The 26,221-nt window shown below is 45.7% G+C and overlaps 2 protein-coding genes across 4 annotated transcripts; one reads left to right on the forward strand and one right to left on the reverse strand.

The window, feature by feature from the left end:
- Positions 1–1,663: 1,663 nt before the first annotated feature.
- On the reverse strand, positions 1,664–9,965 carry TBCCD1 (TBCC domain containing 1). 3 transcript variants are annotated; one of them, XM_057428961.1, is made up of 7 exons: positions 9,716–9,965; positions 9,484–9,633; positions 7,516–7,882; positions 6,357–6,543; positions 5,709–6,206; positions 3,358–3,521; positions 1,664–2,908 (listed from the first exon to the last, which is right to left on the reverse strand). In XM_057428961.1, the coding sequence occupies exons 1-6, from the start codon at positions 9,944–9,946 to the stop codon at positions 3,392–3,394; spliced, it is 1,563 nt and encodes a 520-aa protein (XP_057284944.1). In that variant the 5' UTR covers positions 9,947–9,965; the 3' UTR covers positions 1,664–2,908; positions 3,358–3,391. The 3 variants fall into 3 exon arrangements, with proteins under 3 accessions (XP_057284944.1, XP_057284945.1, XP_057284947.1); XM_057428962.1 differs by having other exon boundaries at positions 1,664–2,911; XM_057428964.1 differs by having other exon boundaries at positions 1,664–2,929.
- Positions 9,960–22,961, forward strand: DNAJB11 (DnaJ heat shock protein family (Hsp40) member B11; the record flags this gene model as incomplete). Its single annotated transcript, XM_057429171.1, has 9 exons — positions 9,960–10,145; positions 13,169–13,266; positions 14,801–14,933; positions 15,877–16,019; positions 16,524–16,606; positions 17,212–17,269; positions 17,838–17,949; positions 18,344–18,503; positions 22,553–22,961. Coding segments are annotated over 9 exons (1,038 nt in total), but the record flags the coding sequence as incomplete, so codon positions are not given.
- Positions 22,962–26,221: the final 3,260 nt, after the last annotated feature.

The following is a 26,221-nucleotide window of genomic DNA, read 5'->3' on the forward strand; positions in this document are numbered from 1 at the left end:
TATGCTCTCACCAGTCACCATGTTCAACTCCATCCTCTCACAGAGCCACACCTAGAGGAGACAGCCAAGATCTGGGAAAAGACTAGCAAGGGCCCTTAGCCATGATAACAAATAGGCTGCAAATAAACTTACCTTGGTTTCAGCTCCGGACATTTTCTGTTCCAGGCAAGCTCCCTAGTGCTAGAGGAATGTCGGAAGCTGTTACAAACAGCCAGGATCCGAGGCACCCTTTTTATAACGGGTTTGTTTTAAACGAGACAGCTGCTTTGTCATGAGAATAGGATCCAAAAATTGAGTCAGTAATTCTGAGGCTATAGCCGATTTCCAGAAAGGCAAGCAGGATTATGGAATAAAGGAAGGCTTTGCCATCCTCCCTTTGTTACCATTTGCTGAATCAGAACACCAAAACTCTGCCAAACACACTCAAAAACATGCAGCCCCCCGCCAAGTCCTGGAGGATGGGGTGCAATTTGGCTGCTCTCTCCCTTTTAAGCATGTTAAGCAAGAAGGCATTCTGTCAGTTCCAAAAGGCCCACCTCTGCCTGTGAGGAGGAAACCCAATATTCAGAGAACATCTAGCCACACCCCACCAAAGGGTCAAATAGTAAGGAACTTGCCCAAATTTCTGACCATATCTGCTGATGTCACAAATTCAACTCAGAGCTCCTACACCACTACCTGAGGCTTGAGCAGAAGAGTTTTCCTTTCAGCCCACTGAGCAGAGGGGTCAGAGATTGCTGGCTTACATACACCCGCCAGCACGATATGAAAAAACACCTCTGCAGCTATTCACAGCACTAGCCCAAAGGCTTAGTGAAACAAAGGGAAATGAATTCGGCACAGCAGCGCCTGCAGCACACAGACCCCATTTCAAATCTGTCAGGACAAGCAGTCTGGCAGCAGCAGCTCTGCATGCCATCCCATGTACATCGCTGCAGCAGCCTAACAGACAGCCTGAAACAGATGTGCTCAGCAGTATCTCACCCTCTCCCTCTTTAGGTGTCTTGAATCGCCCAGTGCTGTTGCTTACAGCTCTTACTGCTCAAACGCTCTGAGAACACTTCACATATCAATTAAAAAGAAAGTAAAATCTGCCTTATGAAGATCAGTGTTCAACCACAATCCAGGTCCTATCGAATGACAACTCAACAGCTGCCTTTGGTCATCCAATGCCTCTGCCTATTTTGCCTTCCTTATTTAGGTGCTCAGCTACAAGCACATCTTCCCAGGACTGGTTCCACCGGGCCCTGAGAACAGTACTCATTCAAGCTGATACTCTCTAGAAGAAATACTAAAGGTAGGAAACAGTATTTGTATCAAAATGTTGTGCTAGGGCAGCCTTCAAAACATTCAATTCCATGGCTGTTAATAAATTGGCACTTTTCTCCCTACTGACCGGTTCACATTTCACAAGGGAGTAAAGATGCTGTGTCTGACACTCATTGTACAGGTAAAAGTAGGACATATATCAAGCTTATTTAAGAACTCTGTTTTATTGACATTTATCAAAAACATGCAAACATACAAAGAAGTGAATTCCATAAAATCACACTGCTTAAGTGCCATCTCTGTATTTAAAAAAATCCATCTAAATTTAAATCAATTTGATTAAAAAAATCAGTTGAATTTCATTCACAACAAAATCAAACATTTCTTTTTCACATTCACAAAAAAAGTGCAGCTGGCTTGTACCATAAAAAGATGCAGGTGACGCCAAGGGCCCTGCATCCAGTTTTGCACCAGGGAGGGCTGCTTTGCTGAATACTTGCACACCATGGACACTAGCCACAATGACAGCCTCCTCACTCAAGGAGGCATACTTCTTCATCCTCTAGCAACATACTTTTTCAGTTACCAACAGAATAGCTGCAGCACATTCCTGGGAAAGTGGCAGCAATCAGAAATCCTAAACCAGACAGACAGTCCAATCCACACCAATGGTGGGTGTCAGATCCACGTCAAGTGAGTTCAAGCAAGACGGCCACAAAGCCTTAACGAGAACTGTTTTTCTAGAGCTCTGTAACAAAATAAGAGGAGAAAATTTTACTACAGCACCAACAGTGAATAAGCAACTTAGAGAATAAAGAAAAGGGGAAAAAAAACAAACCAAAGTTTCTAATGGCTTTGTTGCCGATTTGGGACTTTCTAAACAAAGACACGGAGTCTAGTTCAGAAAGGAGACATTGTTTACTCTCTGCACAGTGCTCAGAAGTCTCCACAAATCAAACACCCCCAGGATCGTAACTTTAAGCTATTTATATATTTTGACAATGTAATCAGTGTCCTTTGTTTGAGAGTTACACAATCAATTAGTATTCCACCCTTTACTTATTGGTTAAAAGTCCCTCTTGCCTCTCATGCTAAACAGGCACTATGTTCAGTTAAGCTAACAGTGTCTTGTAATCAGTGGTGGCCCCTCAGCATAGGAAAAACTGAGCATGGTGCCAGATAAAAAGTGAGAGAGAACTTCTTCCAAGTTAAAAGATCTCCCCTATATTTGCCCTGATGGGCCAATATGCATCCCAAACCAATTTTTAGGAATATAACAATAATCCAAACTCCACATGCTCCAGTCACCACCGTAATCATGCACGGGAATACCTTCAGGTGCCTTTTACTCCTCTGATACGTATCTTTTCTGATACAAGTTGCTCAGGGGGTGAAATCAAAACAGAAATAATAGTAACAATATCTTGTATAGGACATCGCTCAAGAACTCACCACAACCAGGGGTTCGCCAGGAAAGTCCCCGGATAATCACACCGGTGTGTGCTGGAGTTCATCTGGCGAATCCCTCTGGCTGCGATGATTCCCCAAGCAAGGTCCAGTCCAAATAGTGTCCCATCTGGGCCACCAAAAACTTGTGGAAAAGCATGATAAAGGCTTGTCTCTGGCTCCTAAACCACTTCTGCTTGCGAAGAAAAAGACACTACAATGTAAGAATTATTTGAGTCTCACTCGGCTCTCTTAAGCAAAAGGTGAGACAGGTAAGTACAGATATTAATGCACAGAGCCTCTTTGAAAGAGCAGGTTCAAATCAGGTTGGTTTTTGTTTTTTTCTTTTACATCAGATTACGTACAATATGCCTGTCTGCCTTTACAGATGCACACAGCATCTTTTTCTCCAACAAAGCAAACAGAACACCTGCACAGAACAATGGATGTGCTGAGTACACAATGAACAGATTCAAACTGAAAAGAGGTTTTGACTGCAAAATAAGAACTAAAACCAAACACAAGGCTATTGGGAGAATAGTCTACTGAACAGCCTCCTCTTTCTTCTACCTCTGCCTAACCTGTATACACAACCATGGGACAACTCTTGAGAAGAATCAAGAGAAACAGGCTTCTACTCACCCTTCCATTCCTTTTGCTGCACAGGAATGGGATGCTATCCTGCTGCCTGCTTGGAGCCTACTGCAGGAGGGACAAGGCTATCCAGCTGCTGACGGTTCCCTGTCTGAACCAGCCATTCATAAAACTTGGTTTCTACCAGTATCTGGAACTGTTTCCTCTGATCCCTGAAACCAAAAGATCAGCAGGGAAGTATGTAAAGCTGTCACTTATTTATAGCATTATACTTTTAACTGCACCTTCACTACCAAAACAAGCCTCCCTATGTATCAGCTAAGAGCTGGACTTGGTTCCTGAACTGTCTTTATCGGAAGAAAAGGTTTTTACCAAGTGAGCACGACTGCAATGAACCCCAAAGGCAGAACTTGGTGGCGGCAGAAACCACGCAAATCTCCCCATCCCACTAGCACAGTAAACTTGCTCCACAGGGCTGCTGAGGAGGAGCCCATTCCTAATTTGATGTGCTGATCCCATCCTCTAGTGTGAAAAGCAGCACATAAGCCCTATTCATTTTTGTGCCACTCAGCTTCAGAGAGGCTCAGTGTGCCCAGACCCTTTTTTCAAGTTATAGGCTCTTCTTTATACTATCACTTCCATTTGAGATGGTCCCCAGAAAGCAGGGTTCTACGACAGCAACTAACCTAAATTCCTCCCCAGTGAATGTGAACACAAAGGCAGTCACTGCTTTCTTCCCTTATGGCTTTATTTTCTCCAAGTGCTTTTTATATACCTTGATCTGCTACTGACCCTGAAAGACTTTCTGCCCGATATGCTCAGGAAATGAATAAACAGGATTTTATGCTTTTGCAAGTTGTTCCTCAAGCTGTCTTATTGGTCCTGTCTTACGGGGGGTTTACTTTCAGCCTGGCAGGATTTACATTCTTTTTCTGCCCCACTTTCCTCATTCAGACAACTTCAACTTCTTGAAAGAAGTCTTCTTATTTCTAACATTCTCTTTCACCTCCCCGCTCAAGCATGGCAGCTTTTTTCTTTCTACAAGTTTGATACCCTGCTTGCTCTAAGCCTCCTAGTTGTCTCCCAAGTTGTTTCCCTGCCTGTAGGAGACAGACATTTTACACCATCAGCTGCCCAGTTTCTCTTCTTAGGAAGCTTCTAAACTTGCCACAGTTCTCCCCCCTTTTATGAAATAAGCCACTCCACTAGAGAGTGGCTTGTTTCCTGTGACTGCTGTAGAAGAGGTTAAATCTAACCATAAAGTCTAAAGTTGTAACTTTTCTCTCTGCTGACCTTGAAGACTCAGGGCTGAAAGTCCAGAGTCACTTCTGTCATCACTATTGGGTCACCACTGCTCAGCCACCCTGAACCTGCAGCAAAATCCTGACCCAGAATCCTTTCTCTCTCCATCTAGAGCTCTTTCAAACTGCATGCTCCTCCACACTCAGCATGGAGGCACCTGGATTGCAGAGAGGATCAAGAGAAGCACGGGGAGCTCCTCCAAAACGATGAACCATCAATTGGGCTAGAACTCCTCAGCCTGGTATGATGGGAAGTATTGACAGTTTGACCCAAGAGGAGGTTTTCACATTCCGAGTTCCCTACAGGATAAACCCCTCCAAAATCACTGCTTATCAGCACCCAGTCACATACCTGTTACAAGTCATTGACTGAGCACAGAACAGAAAGAAAATCTATACAGCTTAAGTCCAGCTTAGGGAACTAAACTTGTTCTCATCTTTTCAAGTCTTTACAATTGAATATCTGGGTTTCTAACCCCATTCTGTATTTGCAATGGAAGACAGGTACTTCAGGTTTGCAGTTCACAAGAAAACATAAAAGCAGCTAAACTGAAGTCAGCAGAGATTCTGCAGCCTTGTCCAATCTGGCTGGCTGCAGAAGAAAGCATGCTGACAAAGAAGCAAGAACTTTGTCAGAACTCCACAACAGGTACTGAGAAAGCAAAAGCACATGAGGTGGGCTAGGCCAGGTCTAGCTAGTACAGTAAAAGCTGGGCAGAGGATGTGATGCGATCTGATAGAGGACTTTAAAAGCTACTGTCCATGAGGTGATCTACTGTAATGATTCACATGCACATTCTCAGCTCACCTCAGCAACAGATGGGACAGTAATTTAAAGCTTCAGCCTTCTTGTAATGGTTGGACTAAGATCCAATCAGCTGCAGGCCAATAATTAGTCAAGCTGTTGTTCAGGGTATGCACCTAGATGTCACCCACAGCAGCATGCAACACTGGAAGCAGAACAGAGACAGTGCCCAGCATGAGATCATTTGTAAACTCTTACTACTGCCAGGATGGTTCCCTCATGTCAGCCCTCAACAGTATCTGGGCATGCTTTTCATTGAATCTCACATACTCCCATTTGGATGCAGCACTCACTTGGTCAGGCCTGCCTCCTTCACAGTTTTCTGCCATATCTGCACGTTCTGCTCCCGCTGACTCAGCGCCTTCTGATACGCATGGGGAAGCCCACCTGGCGTCTCCGTGGTGTCTCCTTCCATCTCAAAAGGAATCACGAAGGTGTAGAAGTCCGAAGGTGGCAGGAGGCGGAAAACACTCTTGTCACTGCTCTCTTTGCACACCAGCATGGGACTGTCCCAGTAGTTTGGCAGAGTGGCCAAGCCCACCTGAGCCATGTGGTCTTCAAGCATCGGATAGTGGGTGTGGAAAGGGGCAAAGCTGACTGCTCGGTTCCCCGAGAGGATGAGAGGCTGGGTAGGTGTGAGAGCGTAAAAAGTACAGCCAGCAGTGGAAGAAAGGGACAAACGATGGCAAACCACGATGACCTTGATGCTGTCACAGCTGTGGACGTGCACAGATGCCTGCACAGGGCCGAGGACAAAAGTGCTATTCCGGCACTTCTCAATGGTCACAGACCTGCAAAAGAACAAGACAGAGAGGACACAGTGAGCAGGAAAGAGCAAACCCAGGACTTTTTCACTGCTTAGTCCATCTAACAAGAATGTAGCACTTGAACAAACTTGCTGAAAAGACATCTAACTGTGTCTCAGGAGAACAAAAACTCACCGGAGGGGAGAGAGGAGGTAAATGAAGGACTCATTGCAGCGATGAATTCTTACATGAGCCCCTACCAGGGTGTCCGAGCTCTTGGCCAGCGTCTGCTTGTACACTTGACTCATTATCACCATGGGAAACACCTCAGGCACCACACAAGTATTGCAGGCAATCTTTGCTCTTCTGGTTGTTCCTTCAACTGCAAAATAAAGTTCTCCAGTGCATTTAATTGTGGCTTTTTTTTTTTTTTTTAAGCCCAAAAAGGCTACACGAGATTCCTACAGAGAGACAGACATGATGGCTCACTGTCCACATTACCCAGCAATCGCTCAAAAAAATAATCAGCCCAAAACTTGCAGGATAGTACCATCAGACTCCACACTTCATGCACCAGTCACACCATCCACCGACGCCTACCAGGCAGCTCAGCAGCACAAAGCAGTCTGAAGCTCCAGAAGTCAGGGCACATTGAAAAATCAAAACCATTTCAAGATTATCGAGGGGTGGCCAATGCCTCCCACAAGCTACAGGAAGCCCTGACCTGGACATCTCCAACTCCAGAAGTCTTTTCCCAAACACGAGACTTTGCTTGGCAGGAAGATCCTTATGGCAAGTTTTATGTTGAAAGCAGGAACTGTATGTTTTAAGACAGTGAAATGCTCCCTCTACAGTCCTTGAGCAATCTCACTGCCCTACCTAACACATGTCACTCTTACAATTGTGGAGTCAGAGAAACAAAACATTCATTTGAATTTTTTTCTTCCCAAGGTAGAAGGTGCCTTGGCTCCACTGCCATGTCCTTGCAGGCAAGGGGCTGCTATTCAAGCCAAGGAAACCCAGACCAGTTCTCAGCTTTGCCACAAACACATCACATTATCTCTGTGCCCAGCTGTACTTAAATAATAAGCATACTAATCCTGATCTCACTCAGAGGGGCCTTTGACAATAAGATCATTAATGTTTGCTCACAAAAGTGATTCAAAGATGAGAAAAACATACACAGATGTCATGCAGCACTCTCTCATCTCCCAGACTTGCCCCTAAGCTGCCACCTTCCCCACGTCCACAGGAAAAGGAGGCAAGCCCTCACAAAACTGCCAGATCCCCAGTCAGCAAGAGGAGCTGAGACTTAAAAGCTATGTCTAAAGATAAAGACAAGGCCTGTAGGTACCTTGCTGTGCCCATGCGAGTTTCTTCCCAGACTTGAGGCAGGCAGTCATTCCAAAAGGGTTTGTTGTCAGGCAAGACCGCAGCCAGCTCTCTAGCTTGGGGAAAGAGAAGGCTCTAGAGATCTTTGAGTAGCCATTCTGCCCAGGACAGGACTGCCAGACGGCAAGCTCGTGCAGTGGATGGACCGTCCTGGATTTGTTCACAGTTCCTTCAATAAGGAAGCTGAGGGCACAGACAGCTTCATAGGACACCAGGCTGCTCTGGGTTGAATGGGAGGAGGCACTGAGCTGCTCAGGCTCCAACAGCAGTTCAAGCATCTCCAAGAGGTGGCTCTGCACAAAGGCACGGTGGTCCTGATCGTTCCAGATCTCAGTGAGCAGAAAGAGACATAAGGAGAAGGTGAGTTCTCACAAAGCTGACATTACATACCCTTCCTTACACTTGTTCTAAAAGAGAAAGTGAAGTCAAACATGGTGGTCTCTCCTGCTCACTGTTTCTGCTGCCTTGCTCTTCTAAACTCAGAAAGCAACCTCCCCCAGAAAGGGAAAAATAATATTCTACTCCAGGTAGCAAATATTTAATTCTAGAAAGCAGAAAAACTCTCCCACAATCCTTCCTGCACAAATTCAGCCAGCTCATGGCTGGTAATTGAAGGTAGGAAATAAATCAACAACTGACAGTCAAGGTCTTGAAAATGTTCTACTGGAAAATCACTGCATCTGTCCCAGACCTTCAGCTATGATTCACTGCCACCTTCTGAGGCGCTGTGGGGAAAAAAGCAGAGGGTCATCTCTTTACAGCAAGAGGACCAATAAACCAAACTACCTCTGAAAGGATCATCAGTTTAAATTCTAAAGGGCTCCAAACAAAAAAAACCAAGGCAGAATTATGGCAGATCTTACTAAAGACAACTGTGGCTTGCCTGCAAACTGCAGAACAAGCAACACATGCTGCAATCACACACTGTCCTCACCATCACATCTTATCCAGGAGTTTCGATCCTTGCTCTGGGACAGAGACCCTCTGGCACCAGACAAGCCCCACTACACCACTGAAAAAGGCTGAAGCTGGGAAATCTCTCTCAGTCACACAAAGTAACACCAGTGGAGCCAACCCCAGTCCTGTTGGGACCAAAACCTCTGTGTAGGTTACAGTGTCAGCCAAGTCTCTCCTCCTTCCTGTCCCAAGTTCTATGAAATGGCAACAGCTAAAGGAAAACATCAGCTTTCAAATAACACTGGATGCTCCACAGCAACCCAACTCACAGCCCTGTGTCAGGTCCCCTCATTTCTTTTCCCATTTGTTAAATCTTTCAGTATAAAGTCACCCAATTCCTGCTTTTAATTCCTGCAGTTTCCCCCAAGCTGTACTTCACTAGCTCATATAGCTCCCAGCATTGCAGTCATGACAGAAATCCACCACAATTTGCAACTACACTTTATGACACTGCCCACCTACAATTCACTCTAAAATCAGAGCTACACCAAACACATCCAACTTGATTCTCTTCTTTCAACACCTGATAGTATTTTAAAAGGAGACATTAGCAATTCTGTGCATTTGATCAACAGCTGATCAACCAGCTCCCGTCTGAAATACACTGTGAGGGACCACCTTGGGATCCTAATACTTCACAGTGGATCACAGGACCTCCAACCCAAGAAAAGCTTCCCATTTCACCAAAGGGGCAGTTGCTTCTTAAAAGGAGAATTCCCATGATTCTGGGAGTACTTTCACAGCTCAGATTCAATTTACCAGCAATTCTGCAGGTAAAGCTGCAGAGAATACACCAGCTCCTTTCCATTTAAGATTGTGTGAAGCATGTCCAACCTGACCCTAGCTCAGACTTCACCACAGGCAGAGTCGCACCCTCCCAAACATAAACCATCCACTTTCAACTCACCTCAAGGCAGGACCGTGCAGCTCCTCACACGGCCACACAAGGAGACTGTCCTACAGCTACAATTACCTTGCTCTCGCTGGCTGATTTTCCAGTCAGGCTGGGAGACTTGGTCCGGGGGCTGGGCCACTCCTCCCCGATCAGAGACCTCCGCAGAGACATCTTGCTTACCTGCTGGATGTACAGGAAGAGCAGGAACTGCAGCGTGTCCACCGACAGCTAGACAAGAGAGGAGAAAAAAGAGGCGTTAGGATGGGCTGGGCTCTCCCCACGCCTGCCCTGCTCGGGTTGGGACTCCTGCCTTGCTCCGCTCCCGTTCCAGCTCCTCGGCGCTGGCACAGGTTGCCTCGGCCTCTGCCCACTCAAGGCTGCGCGGCGGGTCGGGCCGGAGAACGCTGTGGAAGAGCTCGAAGTAGAGCCAGGCTAGGCCGCGGTCCAGCTGCAGCTTCCCGCAGGCGATGTGCCGCCAGCGGGGCCACGACAGCCGCGGGAAGCAGCCCTCGGCCGCCCGCGCTCGGGCGTAGGCCGCCATCTTCCGGAGATAGTGCGGGCCGAGGTTTCCTTCTCCCCGCAGGAGGGACTTCTACAAGATCCTAGGGGTGTCCCGCGGCGCCTCCATCAAGGACATCAAGAAGGCGTACCGGAAACTAGCGCTGCAGCTCCATCCCGACAGGAACCCCGATGACCCCCGGGCGCAGGAGAAGTTCCAGGACCTGGGGGCTGCCTATGAGGTGAGGCCGGGACCTGCGGGTTACCCCTGCCCTGCGCCTGTCAGTGGGCATTACTACCTGCAGTGTAGGGCAGGTGTAGTGAGGGTTGGTGTAGCTGCGGGGGCAGATGAGGGGTGAAGCTGTGCACCCTGTTATAAGTAGGTCAGGGAATCTGAAGTCCTCCCATGCTGTGAAGGGTAGATGGGGGTTTGTGTTGGATGGGCTTTAAACAACCTCATCTAGTGGAAGGTGTCCCTGCCTGTGGCAGGGGGCTGTAACTGGATGAGCTTTAAGGTCTCTTCCAACCCATTCTATGATTCTGTGAGCACGAAGCTGAGATTGGCCAACAAGTAGTTTTGTGAAGCTTTATCGTATAGCTTTCAGAGGAACAGTAAAGGAGCCCTTCTAATAAGGTGCAGGTGCAATCCATTGTTCCACTGTTACTATATTAAATTTCAGGCATTGTACCAAATACAAAACAGAGATGGAGAGGCTGCCAGGTTGATTACAGAGTTCCTTCTGTCAAAGGACAGCAGAAGACCTTAGCTTACTTAGCCAGAGGAAAGTGAGGGCAGCAACCTAAATTCTCTGGTATTTATTAATAGCTCTTTGAGGAGGGAATATAGCTGATGCAACCCTGATTATTGGCACAGGAGCAAATATGTGCATGTTTGTGAGTAAGGCTGAGCTGATAGGAGATAAAAGAGCAGAAAGAAAACACATCTAACTTTACTTTTGTATCAGACCTGAACCTCTTTTTAGTTCAGAGTTACGTATTTAAACAAATTGGCTGAACTATCACAAGGAAGCCAGCGAACATAAGGAATTTTTCTGTGGACAGAAGTGTTTATTACCTGTCACTTGCAGCATCTGGAGATTGATGAATGTGTTTTACTTCAAAGCTGTGAGCTCAGTGTCACTGCTGAGTTGGGATCTTGTCACATTGACAGTATGCATAGGAAGCATTTCCCTACCTCTTCCCTGAGTCCCAGGTTATTTCTTTGCCATAGTAACAGTTGAGAGTACTCCTTCTATTAAAAGCGAATGATTGTAAAATCAAATCAGCAGGGGATGTGGTGGCAGAAGGAGCTGAATATTGATTATGAGCAGTGACTGAGCCTGTTTTCCCCTAACCATGGTGTTATTGAAGCACAACAGCGTCCTTGTTCAACATCAAGTGTGGAGCATAGACATATAGAATGCAACATGCTCTCACTGGATGCTGGTAAAATTAAACTAGGAAACCTCCCTTCAAAGTCTTCAGCTGGAGGCTGATGCATCAGAATGTTGAAATACAGTATTGACATAAGTGTGCTTTTAAAATAGGTTTGGAAGGAGTAACGTTTTGATGTCCTGCAAGGTCTTTGTTTCTTTGTTTAGCAAGTACAGCTTGCACATCCTTTTGCTAAAGTGGCTGCTAAATTCAGGGTGTTGATTTGATTGTTTCGGGCAAAAGGGAGGTAGAATTATGTGTATGTTGTAACCTAAATGAAGGTGCTTTGTGCCATAACGCAGCAGCCTCTGTAGTAGTACTGCTCTTCAGGGTTTGGCTGGCTGCCTATCTGTAGCAAAGTCTTCAAAGAAAATGTGGAGAAAGTAGGTTAATTCAACTGCTTGGTCTCTCATTTTAATAATAGCTTAGGTGATTTCCACCCTGCAGCTGTGTGGTGTGTGCACAGTTGTTTCAGTAAGAAAGAAGAGGGAACTGAGACTACCCTACTTCAGCAGGCATATAAGGAAGCTGGAGAGGGACTTTTCACAAGGGTATGTGGTGACTGGACAAGGGGGAATGGCTTTAACCTGACAGAGGGGAAATGCTCTTCACTATGAGGGTGGTGAGGCCCTGCCACAGGCTGCCCGGAGAAGCTGTGTCTGCCCTATCAAGGCCAGGTTGGATTGGGCTTGAAGCAACCTGCTGTACTGGAAGGTGTCACTGCCTGTGGCAGGGGGCTGGAACTTCAAGGACCCTTCCAACCCAAGCCAGTCTGTGATTAGTCTCAGGATGGCTTGAGGGTGGTTGGTTTTTTTTTTCCCCTTAAAGCTTGTCCACTATAATTGCTTTGCTGTCAAGGCAACCAAATGTAACAACCAAGGAGTCTTGAAAATGTGTTCTTAGACTTGTGTTCTCCAACAACTTTGGAAATGTGTGGTTTAATACAAAATAGGACAAAGGGAGAATTTAACTCATCTACTAGATGATGCTAGTAAAGTAATTTGGGTTTTTTTCTGTGTTGTTAGCATTTACCATCAGTTACAATTTCAGGCTGGTTTTCATCATTTAGCCAGCTTCTCCACCTGTTCAGTTGCTTCTCAATTTGTTTTCACTCCTCCTAGCCTTTTGACCTTCCTAACTATAGTCAACAGGTGAAGAAGGCAAAGGAAAACTAAATCTGACTGGAAACTTCTGGATCTCTGCAGGAGAAAAGAGCAAAGATCAGTGTTCAGGAATTAAAATTGTAGTCCTGAAAGTTGTATGTGTTGGGATGTGTTATTTTGCCTCAGTACTGAAGTTACTTCTAACTTCTGTGGCCCTTCTGAATGAGGGCCAGCATTCAAACTGGTGCAGTTACTGTATTTGGCAGGTTCAGCTTGGTGGACGAACTTGCCATCACTGCCGTGAAATAGTGGCTGGAGAAATACATATTCTGCATGCTTGAAGAACAAACTGAGAAACAGGGGTGGCATGCTTTATGGGTTTGGGTTTTGGTTTTTTTTTTTCAGTTTGCTGCTTTGCAGGAACTTATTTGAGTTATTCCTTCTGATTCTTTCTTTAATTTGTAAGAAAACTCAGTGTTACTTTAATTTTCTGTGTTACTTCTTCTGATTGAATAAAAAAACTTATTTTTTATGGGTTTAACTGATAAATGTTTAGCTTTTCTAGTCCAGTGCAGCAAGCAAGTTCTAGCCAGTACTTCTGTAATGTAAAGCATTGCTGCTTGTCCCCCAGTGAAGAGCACGGCTGAGCTGCTTCCTCTCAGAGCCTTATTCAAGTAACTCAGCTCAGCTGTGGGTGAATGTCTTGTCTGCTTTCATGTCGTTGCCAGGTGCTGTCAGATGAGGAGAAGAGGAAGCAGTATGATGCATATGGTGAGGAGGGATTGAAGGATGGGCACCAGAGCTCTCATGGAGACATATTCTCACAGTAAGGAGATTTTGCCACTTCAGGCTGTTTTACTGTTGGGGCTTTAATTTTGTGATGCTTGTGCGCACATTTGACGTGGGCAAATTCTGCGTTAAGGTCTTTCACCCAGTCTGGTGGCACTGATCTGAATCAACAGTTGAGAATTTGAGGAAATATATTTACAGTGGATATCCCATGTGCAGTTTTCAGTTATCTGTCATGCATCAGTCCTCGCTTCAGAATCAGTGAGTGGGAACCAATAGTGTCTTGATGTTTAACCTGTTGTCACAGATCACATATGCACTTTGGGTCACTTTTTTCTTCTGCAAAGTAATGCTGTATTGAGTTAGAGTAAGTTTTAGAGCAACTGTAGAATTTGGATCAGTAAAATCTGAAGGCACTTGCATGTTACTGAGGCAGAACCTGATTTTCTGTTTAAGGCCCTGTCATGGTTTAAAACCAGTCAGACAGCTCGTTCACTCACTCCCCCCCTTCTTGCCCTCCCCATACTCCCAGAGGGACGGAGAGGAGAATCAAAAAGAATGCAACTCCCATGGGTTGAGATAAGAACAGGTATAACACAAGTCACTACTGCTGCCATCAATAATAATAATGATAAAGGAAATAAGGGAAGAGAATACAACACCTCACCATCCGCTGACTGATAACTCGCCTGACCAAGCACTGACCGATACCTCGTCCAGCCCAGCAGTCCTAGCCCTTCCGGGTAACCCTCAGTTACATCCTGGGCATGACGTGCTGTGGTATGGAATACCTCTTTGTTCAGTTTGGGTCAGGTGTCCTGTCTCTGCTTCCTCCCAGCTTCCCCTCCTCCCTGGCAGAGCATGAGGCTCAGAAAGTCCTTGGTCAGGCTAATACATCATTGTTACCAGCTCTGTTCCCAGACTGAAAGTCAAAACACAGCGCTGCACCAGCTACTAAGAAGGAGAAAAAATGACTGCTACTGCTGAACCCAGGACTGGCCTCTTTGGTTCTGCTAGACACACAGTTACTAGAACAACTCTTGAAGTTGCTCATCTCGGGTAATCCCTCTGGGTGAGATCTCACACCATCTTCTGGTCTGTTTTGAGGAAAAATACAGAGACTTGCTAGGAAGTTTTTTCTCATCCCTGCCCCTTGTCCTTAAACTACTGAAAAACAACCTGCTAGCATTGACCTGAAATGCCAGAGGTGACATACTACTCGGAGGTTGTGCCTTATGGTGATGGTTTCAGTGTAATGTGGAGAGAACTTCCCTTAGGCAGTGGTCAGATTTTGAAGTGTTGTTCAATTCCTGCTCCAAAGTTGATTTTCTTTAGTACAGAAATATCTTCCAACATGACAACTTTGTTTGAAGGCATTAGTTTGTGTTCTGTAGGAGCAAAGAAAGGTATCTGGATTTACTGTGGTGCTTTGCACTGTGAGAAGGCTGTTCACTAGTGGACTAGAAGCATTTGCCAAGCACCATGTTGCTGCTGCCTTGGATGGCTCTCTCTTTCAGAGCCGTGTTTGATGAGAATTTCTTCCTGAACTAATTGATGTGCTTTTACTGCAGCTTCTTTGGGGACTTTGGATTCATGTTTGGAGGTAACCCTCGCCAACAAGACAGGAATATTCCCCGAGGAAGTGACATAATCGTGGACCTGGAGGTTACACTTGAGGAGGTGTATTCGGGAAACTTCGTAGAAGTAAGTTTGGTTGCCTGTTGGTCTGTCCAGTGTGTTCTCAGGTTTGAGATGTCTGGCCTGGCCACCACTCAGAATGATATCACATCCCAAAGAACAGAACTTAAATAGGTGCTCAGTTTCTCAGTATTTTGCAGTGACAGTGAAGGATGTTATGATGCTGTTTGCTAGTAGTTAACTGAAGAAACAACACACTCATCTTTGCCATCTGCCATTCTCTATAAAATAATGCTCCTTAAGATAACAGCTTATTTATTTGCTGCTAGTGACCATCTGTAGCTTGTTTGTATTTCAGTAGCCCAGTTGGAAAAAGTGTAAGTGGTTTTTCTGTAGAATTTATTGATATTTGAGGGTCCATTCATAAGCCTTAAATTCATGTCATAATTCTTGCAGAACGATGTTGAGGATTTTTCATAGTCTCTCTATGTGGCCAAACATGTCACTGCAAATTGCTGGGTTATGTGCTAGGTGAATATATGGTGGCCCTTTAATTTTTTGGTATTTGTTTTAAGCAAGCTACGTTTTTGGTGCTGACAATCCCTGCTGCTTTGCATGTTAGAATATGTGATGCTTAAGTTTGAGTTTCTGGGTAAATGGGGAACTCCGAATAATTTTGCCCATTGGTTACAATCACCACCTTGTCCTGCACAAAGTGTGAGGTTTTTCATCCTAGCTTTACCTTTTCTATTTAGAAAGGTGTGCAGGAAAAAGAAATGGGAATAGTGGTGTCCTAGAGAGGTTTTTCTGGTATTTAATGTGATCAGCAAGAAGCACAAGATGAAAGCTGTTGTCAGAATGTTTTACTGAGGCCACTTGGCAGGTGGATTGTAGAGGCAGCATACGAAACCAAATTATTTTCAGGGTATTTGAGAAATCCAGATGCTTGTGGAGACCTAGGGGTGTTGCTGGCCTGTGTGCTGTATTGACCTCTTCCTCTTTCTTGCAGGTTGTCAGGAACAAGCCAGTGGCAAGACAGGCACCTGGCAAACGGAAATGCAATTGCCGGCAGGAGATGAGGACCACCCAGTTGGGTCCTGGACGTTTCCAAATGACTCAAGAAGTCGTTTGTGATGAATGTCCAAATGTCAAGTGAGTTGTATGCTCTTTAATGATATATGGGTGTTTATTCAAAACCTACCACTAGAGGGAGGAAGGCGCCTGTACTACCAGTAAGATCCGGGGTGAAAAACTTAACACAGGTTTCTCATTTCCAAGGAGCCAATCCTTACTCTTAGAGTCGAGCTGGCAATCTCTATTAGAAGTAAAACTCCCCAGTTTGCTCCTTCAGCCTCTTTTTCCTTGAACAATCAGTAATACTACAGTGGGAGTTCCACAACTAAATATTAATAAACAAAGTGAGAGAAGCCCAGAGTTTCCAGCTGGGAACAGCTGGACATAGAATACTGGCATAATTGCACATCCAGTTGCTGTCCTGTGCATTTAGTGGCTTAACCTTGCCTTCTCTGGTAGGTGTCAGCACACAAGAAAGGCAGCACTCACCCTCCAGTTCTAGATGTGTTACCCCAGTAACATAAGTAGGTGCTGCTACCTAGTGTTGGAAACTTAGTGCCTGGCTGCTCTTCCCCTTTGCAGGCTTGTGAATGAGGAGCGAACGCTGGAAGTGGAGATAGAGCCAGGTGTGAGGGATGGTATGGAGTATCCCTTCATTGGTGAAGGTATGTATTTGGGTACTGCCCTGCTGCTCAGCTTTGTCTTGCTCCTTTCCTGTCATGCAAAGCTGGTCTGTGTGGCAGTCAAAGTGTCCAAGCCCTGCTTTTCATAAATGATCAGTACATGTGGTTTTAAGTGCTGCGTCTTCTGTGTGCTGCTGAAATCCAGGAGCATATTCTCTGATAAGTATGGAGAACACTCCAAGTTCTACTCCCTTTGCTGGTACTGAAGGTGTGCACAAAAAGAAAATAAAGCAATATCTACATTTGATGTTTTGGATAACTTCTGAGTAGAAGCATCTGTGCTGGGCTTGAGTATGTGAGGGAATGTCTCTGCCCAAGGAGGCAAGTCCTTCAACAAGTAAAGGACATCGTTAGCATGCAGGCAAGTCTTGCAGAGCAGCAGAGCAGTATGAGCTCATTGAGGCAATACTCAAAAGTCCTCAGCTGTTTAATAGCACATCTGTCTAAGCAGGGTTTTAGTCATGTAAAGATCAACTACTTGTTTTTTCTCCTAACATGTGAGCTGAAAATCTCTTGTGTTTAATATACTACTTGTTTCTTCAGTTGTTACTAACTAGCTCCTTTAAACAGAGCTTTTCCCCTCACAGGTGAGCCCCATGTGGATGGGGAGCCAGGTGATTTACGCTTCCGAATAAAAGTCCTTAAGTAAGTAACTGGCCTAGCTAGTCTGCTTTTTCTGGTTACTATAAAAGGAAGCTTGCAAGCAATTTTCTGGCCAGCATTGCCTGCTTGGCTAGTATGTATCTTGCCCTTCAGCAGAGTTGGTGCAGCCAGGGGTTTGTTACTCAGGGCTGTGCAGGATGTTCAACCCTGCTGATGCTGAAGTAGCTGGATTCACCATTGGTAAGATGCTGTTATAATTCCACTTTTATTTGGCTTGAATGCTGGCGTGCATTAGTGGCTCCTGTGTGAATCACATGAAAAATCTCATTTTTCCATAAACATACGATCTCCCTATTATAAGGAAATGCACTTCTAAGATTGTTGTGTGAGTCACAGCTTCTTGACACGCCTTGCCACTCATTGCCCTAGAAATAGAAAAGTTATTTGGTAGTACATAGCACACACAGGAAAATGAAGCTAAATTTAATTCCTTTTTCACTTCCTCTCTGATTTGTGAGTTCTCCAAACTCATAAACAGAGGGGAAGAAGCTAGAGGACCTGTTTTCCCTATTTGGAAGAAGAAAAGTTCCAATGTTTTTTATTTCCACAGGCACCCAGTCTTTGAAAGAAGAGGAGATGACCTGTATACAAATGTGACAATCTCGCTGGTCGAGGCACTTACAGGCTTTGAAATGGATATCGCCCACTTGGATGGACACAAGGTGAGGCAACAGTTTGTGTTCTTGCTTTGTATTAAAAAAGTTTAACTGCAGGTCTTCTGTGCTGGGGGTTATCTTGCTCAGGGGGTGTGAACTGCTGGTTGTGTACAGCATCCCCTTGGCTAATGCCTTCCAGACAAATTTCCGTGGAGTCATAACAGGCTCTGCAAGGGCTGCACAGTGTGGTGCTCTGGTCCTGGCTGTCACAGCAGTTACTTCATCTGCTGTCTTCAGTGGTGTTAGTTCTGACACTAACACCACCTGGACCCATTGCGTATCACTGACTTTGGCAAAGAATCAGTATCACTGGAAGCTTTCCAGTGGGATGGAAAGGGCATTGATGTATTGGAATGCACACAGAACAGTAGTAATGTCCTGAAATTTCTTTTGTCTCTAGGTTCACATTGCTCGGGATAAAATTACGAAATCTGGGGCCAAACTGTGGAAGAAAGGAGAAGGTCTTCCAAATTTTGATAACAATAATATCAAAGGCTCACTAATAATAACGTTTGATGTGGAGTTCCCCAAAGAGCAGCTGACAAATGAGCAGCGGGAAGGTGCGTGTTTTCAAGCCTTGCCATGGCAGCAGGCTGCACAGACCTCTAGCCAAAGCTGATAAGACATTGGCACAACAGAATCGGGGCCTGCAGTGGTCAGGAGGGGCTCTCCTTTCCCTGTGCCCCTTGTACAACATAACACAGTTGGCCAGTGCCCTGTGATTAACTTCTCTTTCCCTTTGAAGCCAAGTGAACTTGGCTGCTGCAGTTGTAGGGAGCCAGATTAAGTTGGGATGTGCTACTGCTGGTATGTAGCACTTGGCAAATTTGCAGGTTCTTTGTTTTGTAGCTGGCCATCTGTCTGAATTGAAAGACTTACTGGGCTTAGCTTCTGCCTGCTTTGCTTCTGCTGGAATGGGATCACAGGCAGTTTTCAAGGCCCTGCTTCTGCTTTCTTAGGGGCAAGACTTGTGAAAATCCCTCTGCTGTCAAGGGTAAAGAGTCATACAGCATCAGAAGGATTGTTCCTCTCTACATTTCCTTCTACCCTAAGTGCTTTGTGGCTGTCTAGGAAAGACGGATGCAATAGAGATCTGCTTCTCAGCTTTAGTACTCAAATGAAAACTTGATGACCCATGTAGAAATCCCAAGATTGACAAGGGATAAATATTGTACTCCTAGCTGGAAATTCCTGTTTGTTTCAGCAGCTTCTGTGGTAGGTTCACAAGGTTTCAGAGTAGGCATCAAGGGCCTTGTCTTCTGCTATAGAACAAAGAAGTTCCTGGAATATACCAGTACAGCTCTTTAGAAAACCTTAACCTCAAAACTTCTTCCTGCTGGCCAGGGCTATCATACTTTCTCCATTTTAAGTTACCTTTTTAGTGGATTCTGGCAGCTGTCCTGGTGGAATGAGGTGTATGGGCAGCTTTCCTGTACACTTCAAGTGTGTAGAGGGAAGCCAGTCCCGGTAGGGGGGGGGGGGGGGTTCAGCCCTGTGACATTTACTGTTGCATTGGCCATACTGTGCTAGCTACCACTTGGAGCCCAGTTGGTAGCTCCAGGGCTGACTGATGTTCTGTGACTCTGCAGCTGTTTGTCGCAGACTTCTGCAGTGAGGACTGTGCCTGTGGGCTGTGTTTTGAGTTCACTTGTTTTGTGTTTTGACCCCTGTGCCCAGTGAGGACTGCAGAGCACAGTGACCACATCAGTGTGGTCTCATTCCAGGATCTGCTGCCCTTCTAGAAGCTTTGTAAGGCAATGACACCTCTCAAACAGACCTGAGGTTATTCCAGCTGTTGCTCTTGGCAGTTTAGAAGAGGCAAGGAGCAGTCACAGAAGCCTCTGTCTTTGTCAAAATTGCTCACAGACCTTTACTGGTATCCTGGCATCAGAGACATGACGGTACTGGCATGAGGGTGTTCAGGCATGGGCCCTTTGCACATTTCACTCCCTCCTAAAGCAGTTCTATGCTCCCCAGGGGAAGGTGACTGGGTAGGCAGTCAGATGCATTTCTGAGTGCTAGAATATCTCCAAACATCCAGTGATTTAAGGAGTTTTGTGAGGGCGTACATCTATTCATGTTGTATGGCAGCAGTTCAGTGTACACATTCAAAGGAAGACTGTAAGCTTCAGGATTCAAAACATCCCTTTTTTTCTTATTGTTGGCAGTGGTCCTAATTTCTTATCTCATAACCATATGCACAGCTCCTGGGGCAGTCAGAAGATAACTCTTGACTTGGAGAGCACCACTCTGGTTAGCCTAAGCTTTAGAGTCAGAGAAATAATATGCTTTCTTTCCTGCCAGTGTGACATCAGGGAATTTATTGCCTATTGCTCAGAGGTCACTTTCTCTCTTTGACATTTCTCATTCATCTTTACTGATGCTTGTTTATAGTCTGTTTTGGAGCTTTGGATTCCATGCTTTAACTCTGGAGTGCCCAGAGAGCACCAGCAGGCTCAGCAAGTGTCCAGGTTGTGTTGTAACCTGTTGGTGTCAGAATAATCTCAAGGTTGTCTCTAGTAAAAAATGCCTGAGGTGCTGTAGCTCCTGGCTGAACATCAGGTACACGTTGACATATCCTGTGCAATAATGGGGGTATCCTTCAGGCCAGCAGGCAGCTGCCTAGAGCTAGCTAGCAGGAAATGAGGTATGGGAATGGTCCTTCAGGGTTACTGGAGCACACCTTTCTCCAGCTATGGCTTTCCTTCCAAAGAGCTACATATCCAGTTGGCACTTCCTCTTGCCCATTAGCCAGGAAGTGACTTGGAGCCTCCTTTAGCTGTGGAGGGGAAGTGAACTTGTGTTGCACTCCCCTGGAGAATGACCTACCCTTAATGATTAGGGGCTCCTGTATAGGGGCTTGCTTTGCCCCACTGTTAGGGATATTTCTGAGCGTAGAAGAGTGTTCAGGATTCTCTGGCTGTCAAGCAAGAAGCATGAATAACTCTTGCCTGGCAGAGAGCCATCTCTTTTCCAGTTACTACTTCCAGAATAGTTTTCCAGTATTTTAACAGCTACTGTGACCTTTCTGCATGAAATCACTGGTCTTAAAGAACAGTAGTATCTATAGCCAGAATGATTGAAGGGTAGACAAGCAGGACAAGGTTTGCAGGGAAACGTAATATCTTTTAGCTGGATATGTTGATGGACTGGACCAAAAAACCCCTAACCTTTCAGGAATGTCACAAATTGATTCGTTTAATTGCTGATATTCCCTCCCCATGCCTGAGGACCTCACTTCAAGTTAACAACTATAACAGTATTTTCTAGGCAGCCTGATCTGACCTGTTGTACAAACCTGTACATTGTGATGCCAAGACTGGCTTCACTGCAGCAGCAGATTTAGGTCATTTGAGGCAGGACTGCAGTCCCATCTACTGTCATGTTGAGGTACAGGCCAGCTGCTTGTGTGGTTTGTTCTGGGAACATCCAGCAGCAGAATTATAGCAGTTTAACTTAATTTTTTTATTATTATTTGGAAGTTACCCATGGTGCAGGGAGTTTTCTCCTTTGTTTTGAGTCCTGACAGCACTTCCTCAGGCTCAGTGGTTTCTGGTGCTGGTCAGAGCAGAGATGCTGCCATGCCCTGAGGGATGCTGTGGCCAGGGCAGTGGGAGTCCTGGCAGTGTGTGTCGGGGCTGACTTTAATCAGAGGGGTCTCCCTCTTTATCTCTGGAAAAAACAGTGTAATACATCTGCTTCCTCTGTTTTGTGTGGACTTGTCCTTTCAGTAGCACTGCCAGTCTTTCCCTGAATATGCTGACCCCAGTAGATGAGCTAGTATCGTTTTAACGGCTGAGTCACTTATCCTGTTCTGCTGAAAATTTAATACTAACAGGACCTCAGAGCAGTCAGCTCCTTGAAGTGTTTTATGAATGTGGAAGGTGGTATTTGAAAAGTCATCTAAAATCCTTTTGAAACAGTGGGTTTCAAAAACCCTTAAGATTTTCAGGCCTTCAATAGGATCCTTAATCCCATAGATAAGTTTGCTTCTCTTTGTTGCCTTTAAGGATTGCTTCTAGTGGACAGTAGTGTCCCCAGGCACCACATACCAGTGTGAAAACCTGTTTTCTAGTTACTCCTGTGGATTTCTATAGCTGGCAAGTCCAGGACTCAAACATAGCCCTCCTGAGCTTGCTGCTGGCAGGTTTCTCTTGGGTGGCAGAGGGAGCCTTGGGAGGTAAGCTACATTAATTAGACATTGGAAGTACTTAGCAAGTTGTTTGTTGTTGCATTTGTACTTTAAGATGACAGAATTGTTGTCAACTTCAACAGCAAAGCAGCGCTGCAAGTAAGGTTTATCCCTTACAGAGCTGTGAGGAGCTTGAGTTTGTAGGAAAGGAGGTTTTGTCCCTGGAACCACTGGTCTTGTGTGGTCCTGAGAGTGCATGAAAGCCCTGTTACAACATCGCTAACCTTGGTCCTGTTTCTTCTGGTGGGGATGCTGAAGGAGTGGGAGTAAAGCTGTCACACTGCTGGGTTTGGGAGGATTTTTCTTATTTTTTTGGGTTGTTTTGTGATTCTCTGAGCCAGATGTGTAAATGCAGCGGGAACAGGAAATGCAGAGTCCTGTTTGTGCTGTGCAGTAATGCCTTCCTTTCTTTTGCAGGTCTCAAACAGTTGCTGAAACAAGGATCGGTGCAGAAGGTGTACAATGGATTGCAGGGATATTGATGTGTGAAAAAATGGGACTTACCTGACAACAGAAAGTCAAATTTGTTTGCAGTCTTTTCTCCTGCCCACTGTAGAATGGAAAAGAGGGAGGGTGGGACAATTGTTGAGGTATATATAATTCTTTTTCTTTGTCAATGGTGGAAGTGCTCAGATGAGTTGGGAGAAATGCTACCCTTTTCAGGATATAACTGGTGCTGCCTATCATGTTCCATGTCCTGGAACAGCAGAGACTCCTTGAGCAGAGGATTAAAAAAAAAGGTGGAGAAAGGAGTTTTAAATTCCACACAGATTGGAATTTCTGGTTTTTAAATATATTTTGATGTGACTTTTCTTGACCATCTCAACATATTTTCATAGCTTCTCCTGCTTTTTATGTCCTTTGTGTCAGTCTTTTTGGAGTTTGTTTTTTTTAATCCCAGCCCTTCATCCCCTTCCCCTCTGAGCCCAGAGTACGGAGTTTGTTCAGAGTCTGTGTTTCTGGGGCAGGAGTACAGGTGCTGGTGGGAGTGGACTGGCAAGAGAGGCTTCAGGGGCTATGTTAAGCCGCCCATACAGCTGGGAAAGCAGGGGAAGAGTCTCTTGCTCCTGTGGACTCTTAACTACCGAGTAGTCCTCTTGTCCCAGAAGCTAATGCTTGATTTTTGAATCTGAAGTCACAACAGCTAAGCAAAGACTCCTCAAGACTTCCACAGAAAATGAGAATGGCTCCTCATGGCCTTGGCTCTTCCTTGTTGCTCCCAAGTGTAACCATCAGCTTGTCTGGAAAAGTTCACTTACCTCCTGCAGTCTGTCCTCTGTGAGGACAGATGAAGCCAACAGCACAGAAATAAAGATGTTTTGAGTTGGAATGGCAAAATCTACCTGGTTTTATGTATTTCAGCCCTGGAACAGCTAACAGGGAATGGTCTTTTCAATGATCTAAGCTGTGAGCTGCTGTAAAGGGTGAAACTACAGCTGGTAATACCAGCAAAAGCTTTGTAGCTGCTTTATTTGAACTAGTTGAGAGTCTGGTAACCCAGTGGGAAGGTTCCTGTGCTGCTCTGGTTTCTGTCATGAAGACTCTGCTTATGTATCCTGATCAGAAGATGCTCATCTCCGTAAGTTCTTCAGGGTTGGTAGATAAACAATTTCTCAGAGATGCCTGTGTCAGGCAGACTTCTGCTTTACTGACAGGGATGTAGGCAGCAAGAGAAATGAGTTGGTGTAACACAGCATTCTGCTGCTTCCCTCTGAGCTCTTAGTAACTATAAAGTGAGATCCTTACAGCCTTGTACCTTGTGCCGTGCCTGGGATTTGGATGAGATCTGGGGTTTTTCTATATGGAGGTGTTTGCTGGGAGCAGCAGCAGCAGGACACTTGAGGTAGGTTGTTTTGTGGTGTTTGGTTTTCTTCATTGTGGACTTTAAGTAGCTCCTACATGAGCTTGGGAAGGGGGAAGAGCAGCTCTGGCCCAGCCCTTGTGTGTGCCCTTGGTCTAGCAATGTCCCACCCAACCCTTCAGCGGGAGCTGACGCAAAGGAAGCAGCAACACCGGGAAGGTTTCCTGTTGGATGCTCTGTACATCTGCCTTGGCAGAGCAAAGTGGGGGCTTCGGGGTCAGCTGAGAGGGGGACAAGACAAACCTGGGATGCCAAGCCTTTGTTCTCAATGCTTGTCTTCCTCCAAATCTGTAAGTGTGAGCTTTAATCCCAGCTGAGGCTGAGTATCAGCCCACTTGATGACAGCCTCTTTGCCGGTGTGTGTAGGCAGCTCTGTCTGCACTTCCCTCCTTAGATTTGATTTCTAAGAAACCTCAGAGTTCAAAGAAAATCTCCATCAATATCCCTTTGCATGGGGCTGTTCCGTGTTGTCTCGGCCCCTCAAGGGTCTGTTTGGTTGCCTTGCTGTTCCACTGGTGCACAGTCATGCTGCCAGTGCCCACCTGTAGCAGTAAAGCCAAAAGCTGGGATTTAACACCAAAGCCTCAACTTTCCAGGAAAAGGTGGTGTAACCTTTCCTACCTGCACCCCTAGCAGCAGGCAGTGCATTTATTTCAGGCATGAGTACTTGTTCCTGCTGCTGTTTTTCCTGCTAATTCTTTTCCTTCCTTTGGTTGTTTTAGTTTTCATTGTGGGTCTGCACTCCTGTGAGAGCTAGTGCTGTGCAGAACAAAAACAGTAACTGCAAAGCCCCGGCTTTTACAAGGGTGAGAATCAGAACAGGAAAGAAAGCCTCAAATCACAGCAAGCAACTCTGCTTCCTTCCTTTTCCCCCCTGGCTTTGTGCAGAGCTGGGGTCCTCCACCTTTCCCACCTTCAGACAGAACTTCCAGGATTTCCATGCTTTCTCTGCAGGCACCAGCATACACTAGTGCTTGCCAGGGTCTGGTTCAAATGCTTCCATCTGGTTTTGTCCACTTGCCTGAGAAGTCTTGTGCTGCTTGTGCATCATGGGGGGAAGTATTTGTCCTCCAAAGGGCCCCAAGATGTCTGGCTGGTGAGGGTGTGGGAGCTGTTCAGTGTCTGTGACATCCTGCGTCCTATATTTCAGTAACATTTAGCTGGTGTGAGTAAGTCCTAGCATGCGTGTACTCCATCGCATATAAATGCTTCCTAGGAGGCTTAGATGTTTACAGAATCAAACCAGTTGAGGCTGAAAGGGACCACTAGGGGTTTACCTGCTCAGGCATGGTCTCCTGGAGCACATTGCTCAGGATTGTGTCCAGGCAACTCTTGACTATCTCCAGGGCAGAAGACTCTACAACTGCTCTGGGCAACCTATTCCAGTGCTCAATTGCCCTTATGGTACAGAAGTTTTTCTTTGTGTTCAGGTGGGGCTTCCTGTGTTTTAGTTTATGCCCATTGCCTCTTGTTCTATACCCTGGCACCGCTGAGAAGAGCCCAGCCTCATCCTCTTGACCCTCTCCCTCTGGATACGTACACACATTGATCAGATCCCCAGAGTCTTCTCTAGGCTGAACAAGCCTGGCTCCCTCAGCCTTTCCTCACATGAAAGATGCTCCAGACCCTTACTTGTCGTAGTAGCTTTTTGCTGGACTTGCTGTAGGAGCTCTGTGTCTCCCTTGTACTAGGGAGCCCAGAGCTGGATGCAGTATTCCAGGTGAGGCTCCATCAGGGCAGAGCAGAGGGGGAGGACCACCTCCCTTGACCTTCTAGCCACACTCTTCTTAATGCATCCCAGGATGCACAAGAGCTTCAGCATTAGGTATGTGTGTCCTGAGGAGCCCAAAGGTGCAGTTTGTTTCTGAGGGTTTTAGCTATGCAGAAGGCCACTGCTGTCTTACTTCTTGCTACAGCAAGTGGCACTGCTTGCATAGAGCATTCCTTTATCCCCAAGTCTGGTCAGGGAGTGGAAAAGTGTTTCTTGTCCATGGAAACTTCTCTGCAAGTACAGTGTTTGGTTTTCCTGTTGTTTTTACTTAAGAGCTTGTTATTTTAAAGTACTTATCTATGTTTGTCTAAACTTTTCTGCTTATGAGAGACAGGCAGTGCAGGGAGAGAGGAAAGAGGGCAGAAGTGACTGATGCTAGGATAAGATTGCTCTGAAGGCACATGTATTCAGGAGCACTGCAAATCTATCTGCTCAAACTGCTGAGGACCAGGGG

Source organism: Pezoporus wallicus, unplaced genomic scaffold (assembly GCF_028554395.1).
Source record: "Pezoporus wallicus isolate ANWC-B61680 ecotype Strahan unplaced genomic scaffold, APGP_CSIRO_Pwel_v1 contig_593, whole genome shotgun sequence".
Lineage (NCBI taxonomy): Eukaryota > Metazoa > Chordata > Aves > Psittaciformes > Psittacidae > Pezoporus > Pezoporus wallicus.

What these genes read in the sequence shown, in the direction of transcription:
- TBCCD1 (XM_057428961.1), bottom strand. Translation starts at nt 9,946, where the DNA reads ATGGCGGCCTACGCCCGAGCGCGGGCGGCCGAGGGCTGCTTCCCGCGG. An exon ending in TGGAACGGGAGCGGAGCAAG is followed by an intron (nt 9,634 to 9,715) that starts GCAGGAGTCCCA and finishes TCTCTTGTCTAG; the next exon opens with CTGTCGGTGGACACGCTGCA. An exon ending in AAGGAGGCAGGCCTGACCAA is followed by an intron (nt 3,522 to 5,708) that starts GTGAGTGCTGCA and finishes TTTTGGTTTCAG; the next exon opens with GGATCAGAGGAAACAGTTCC.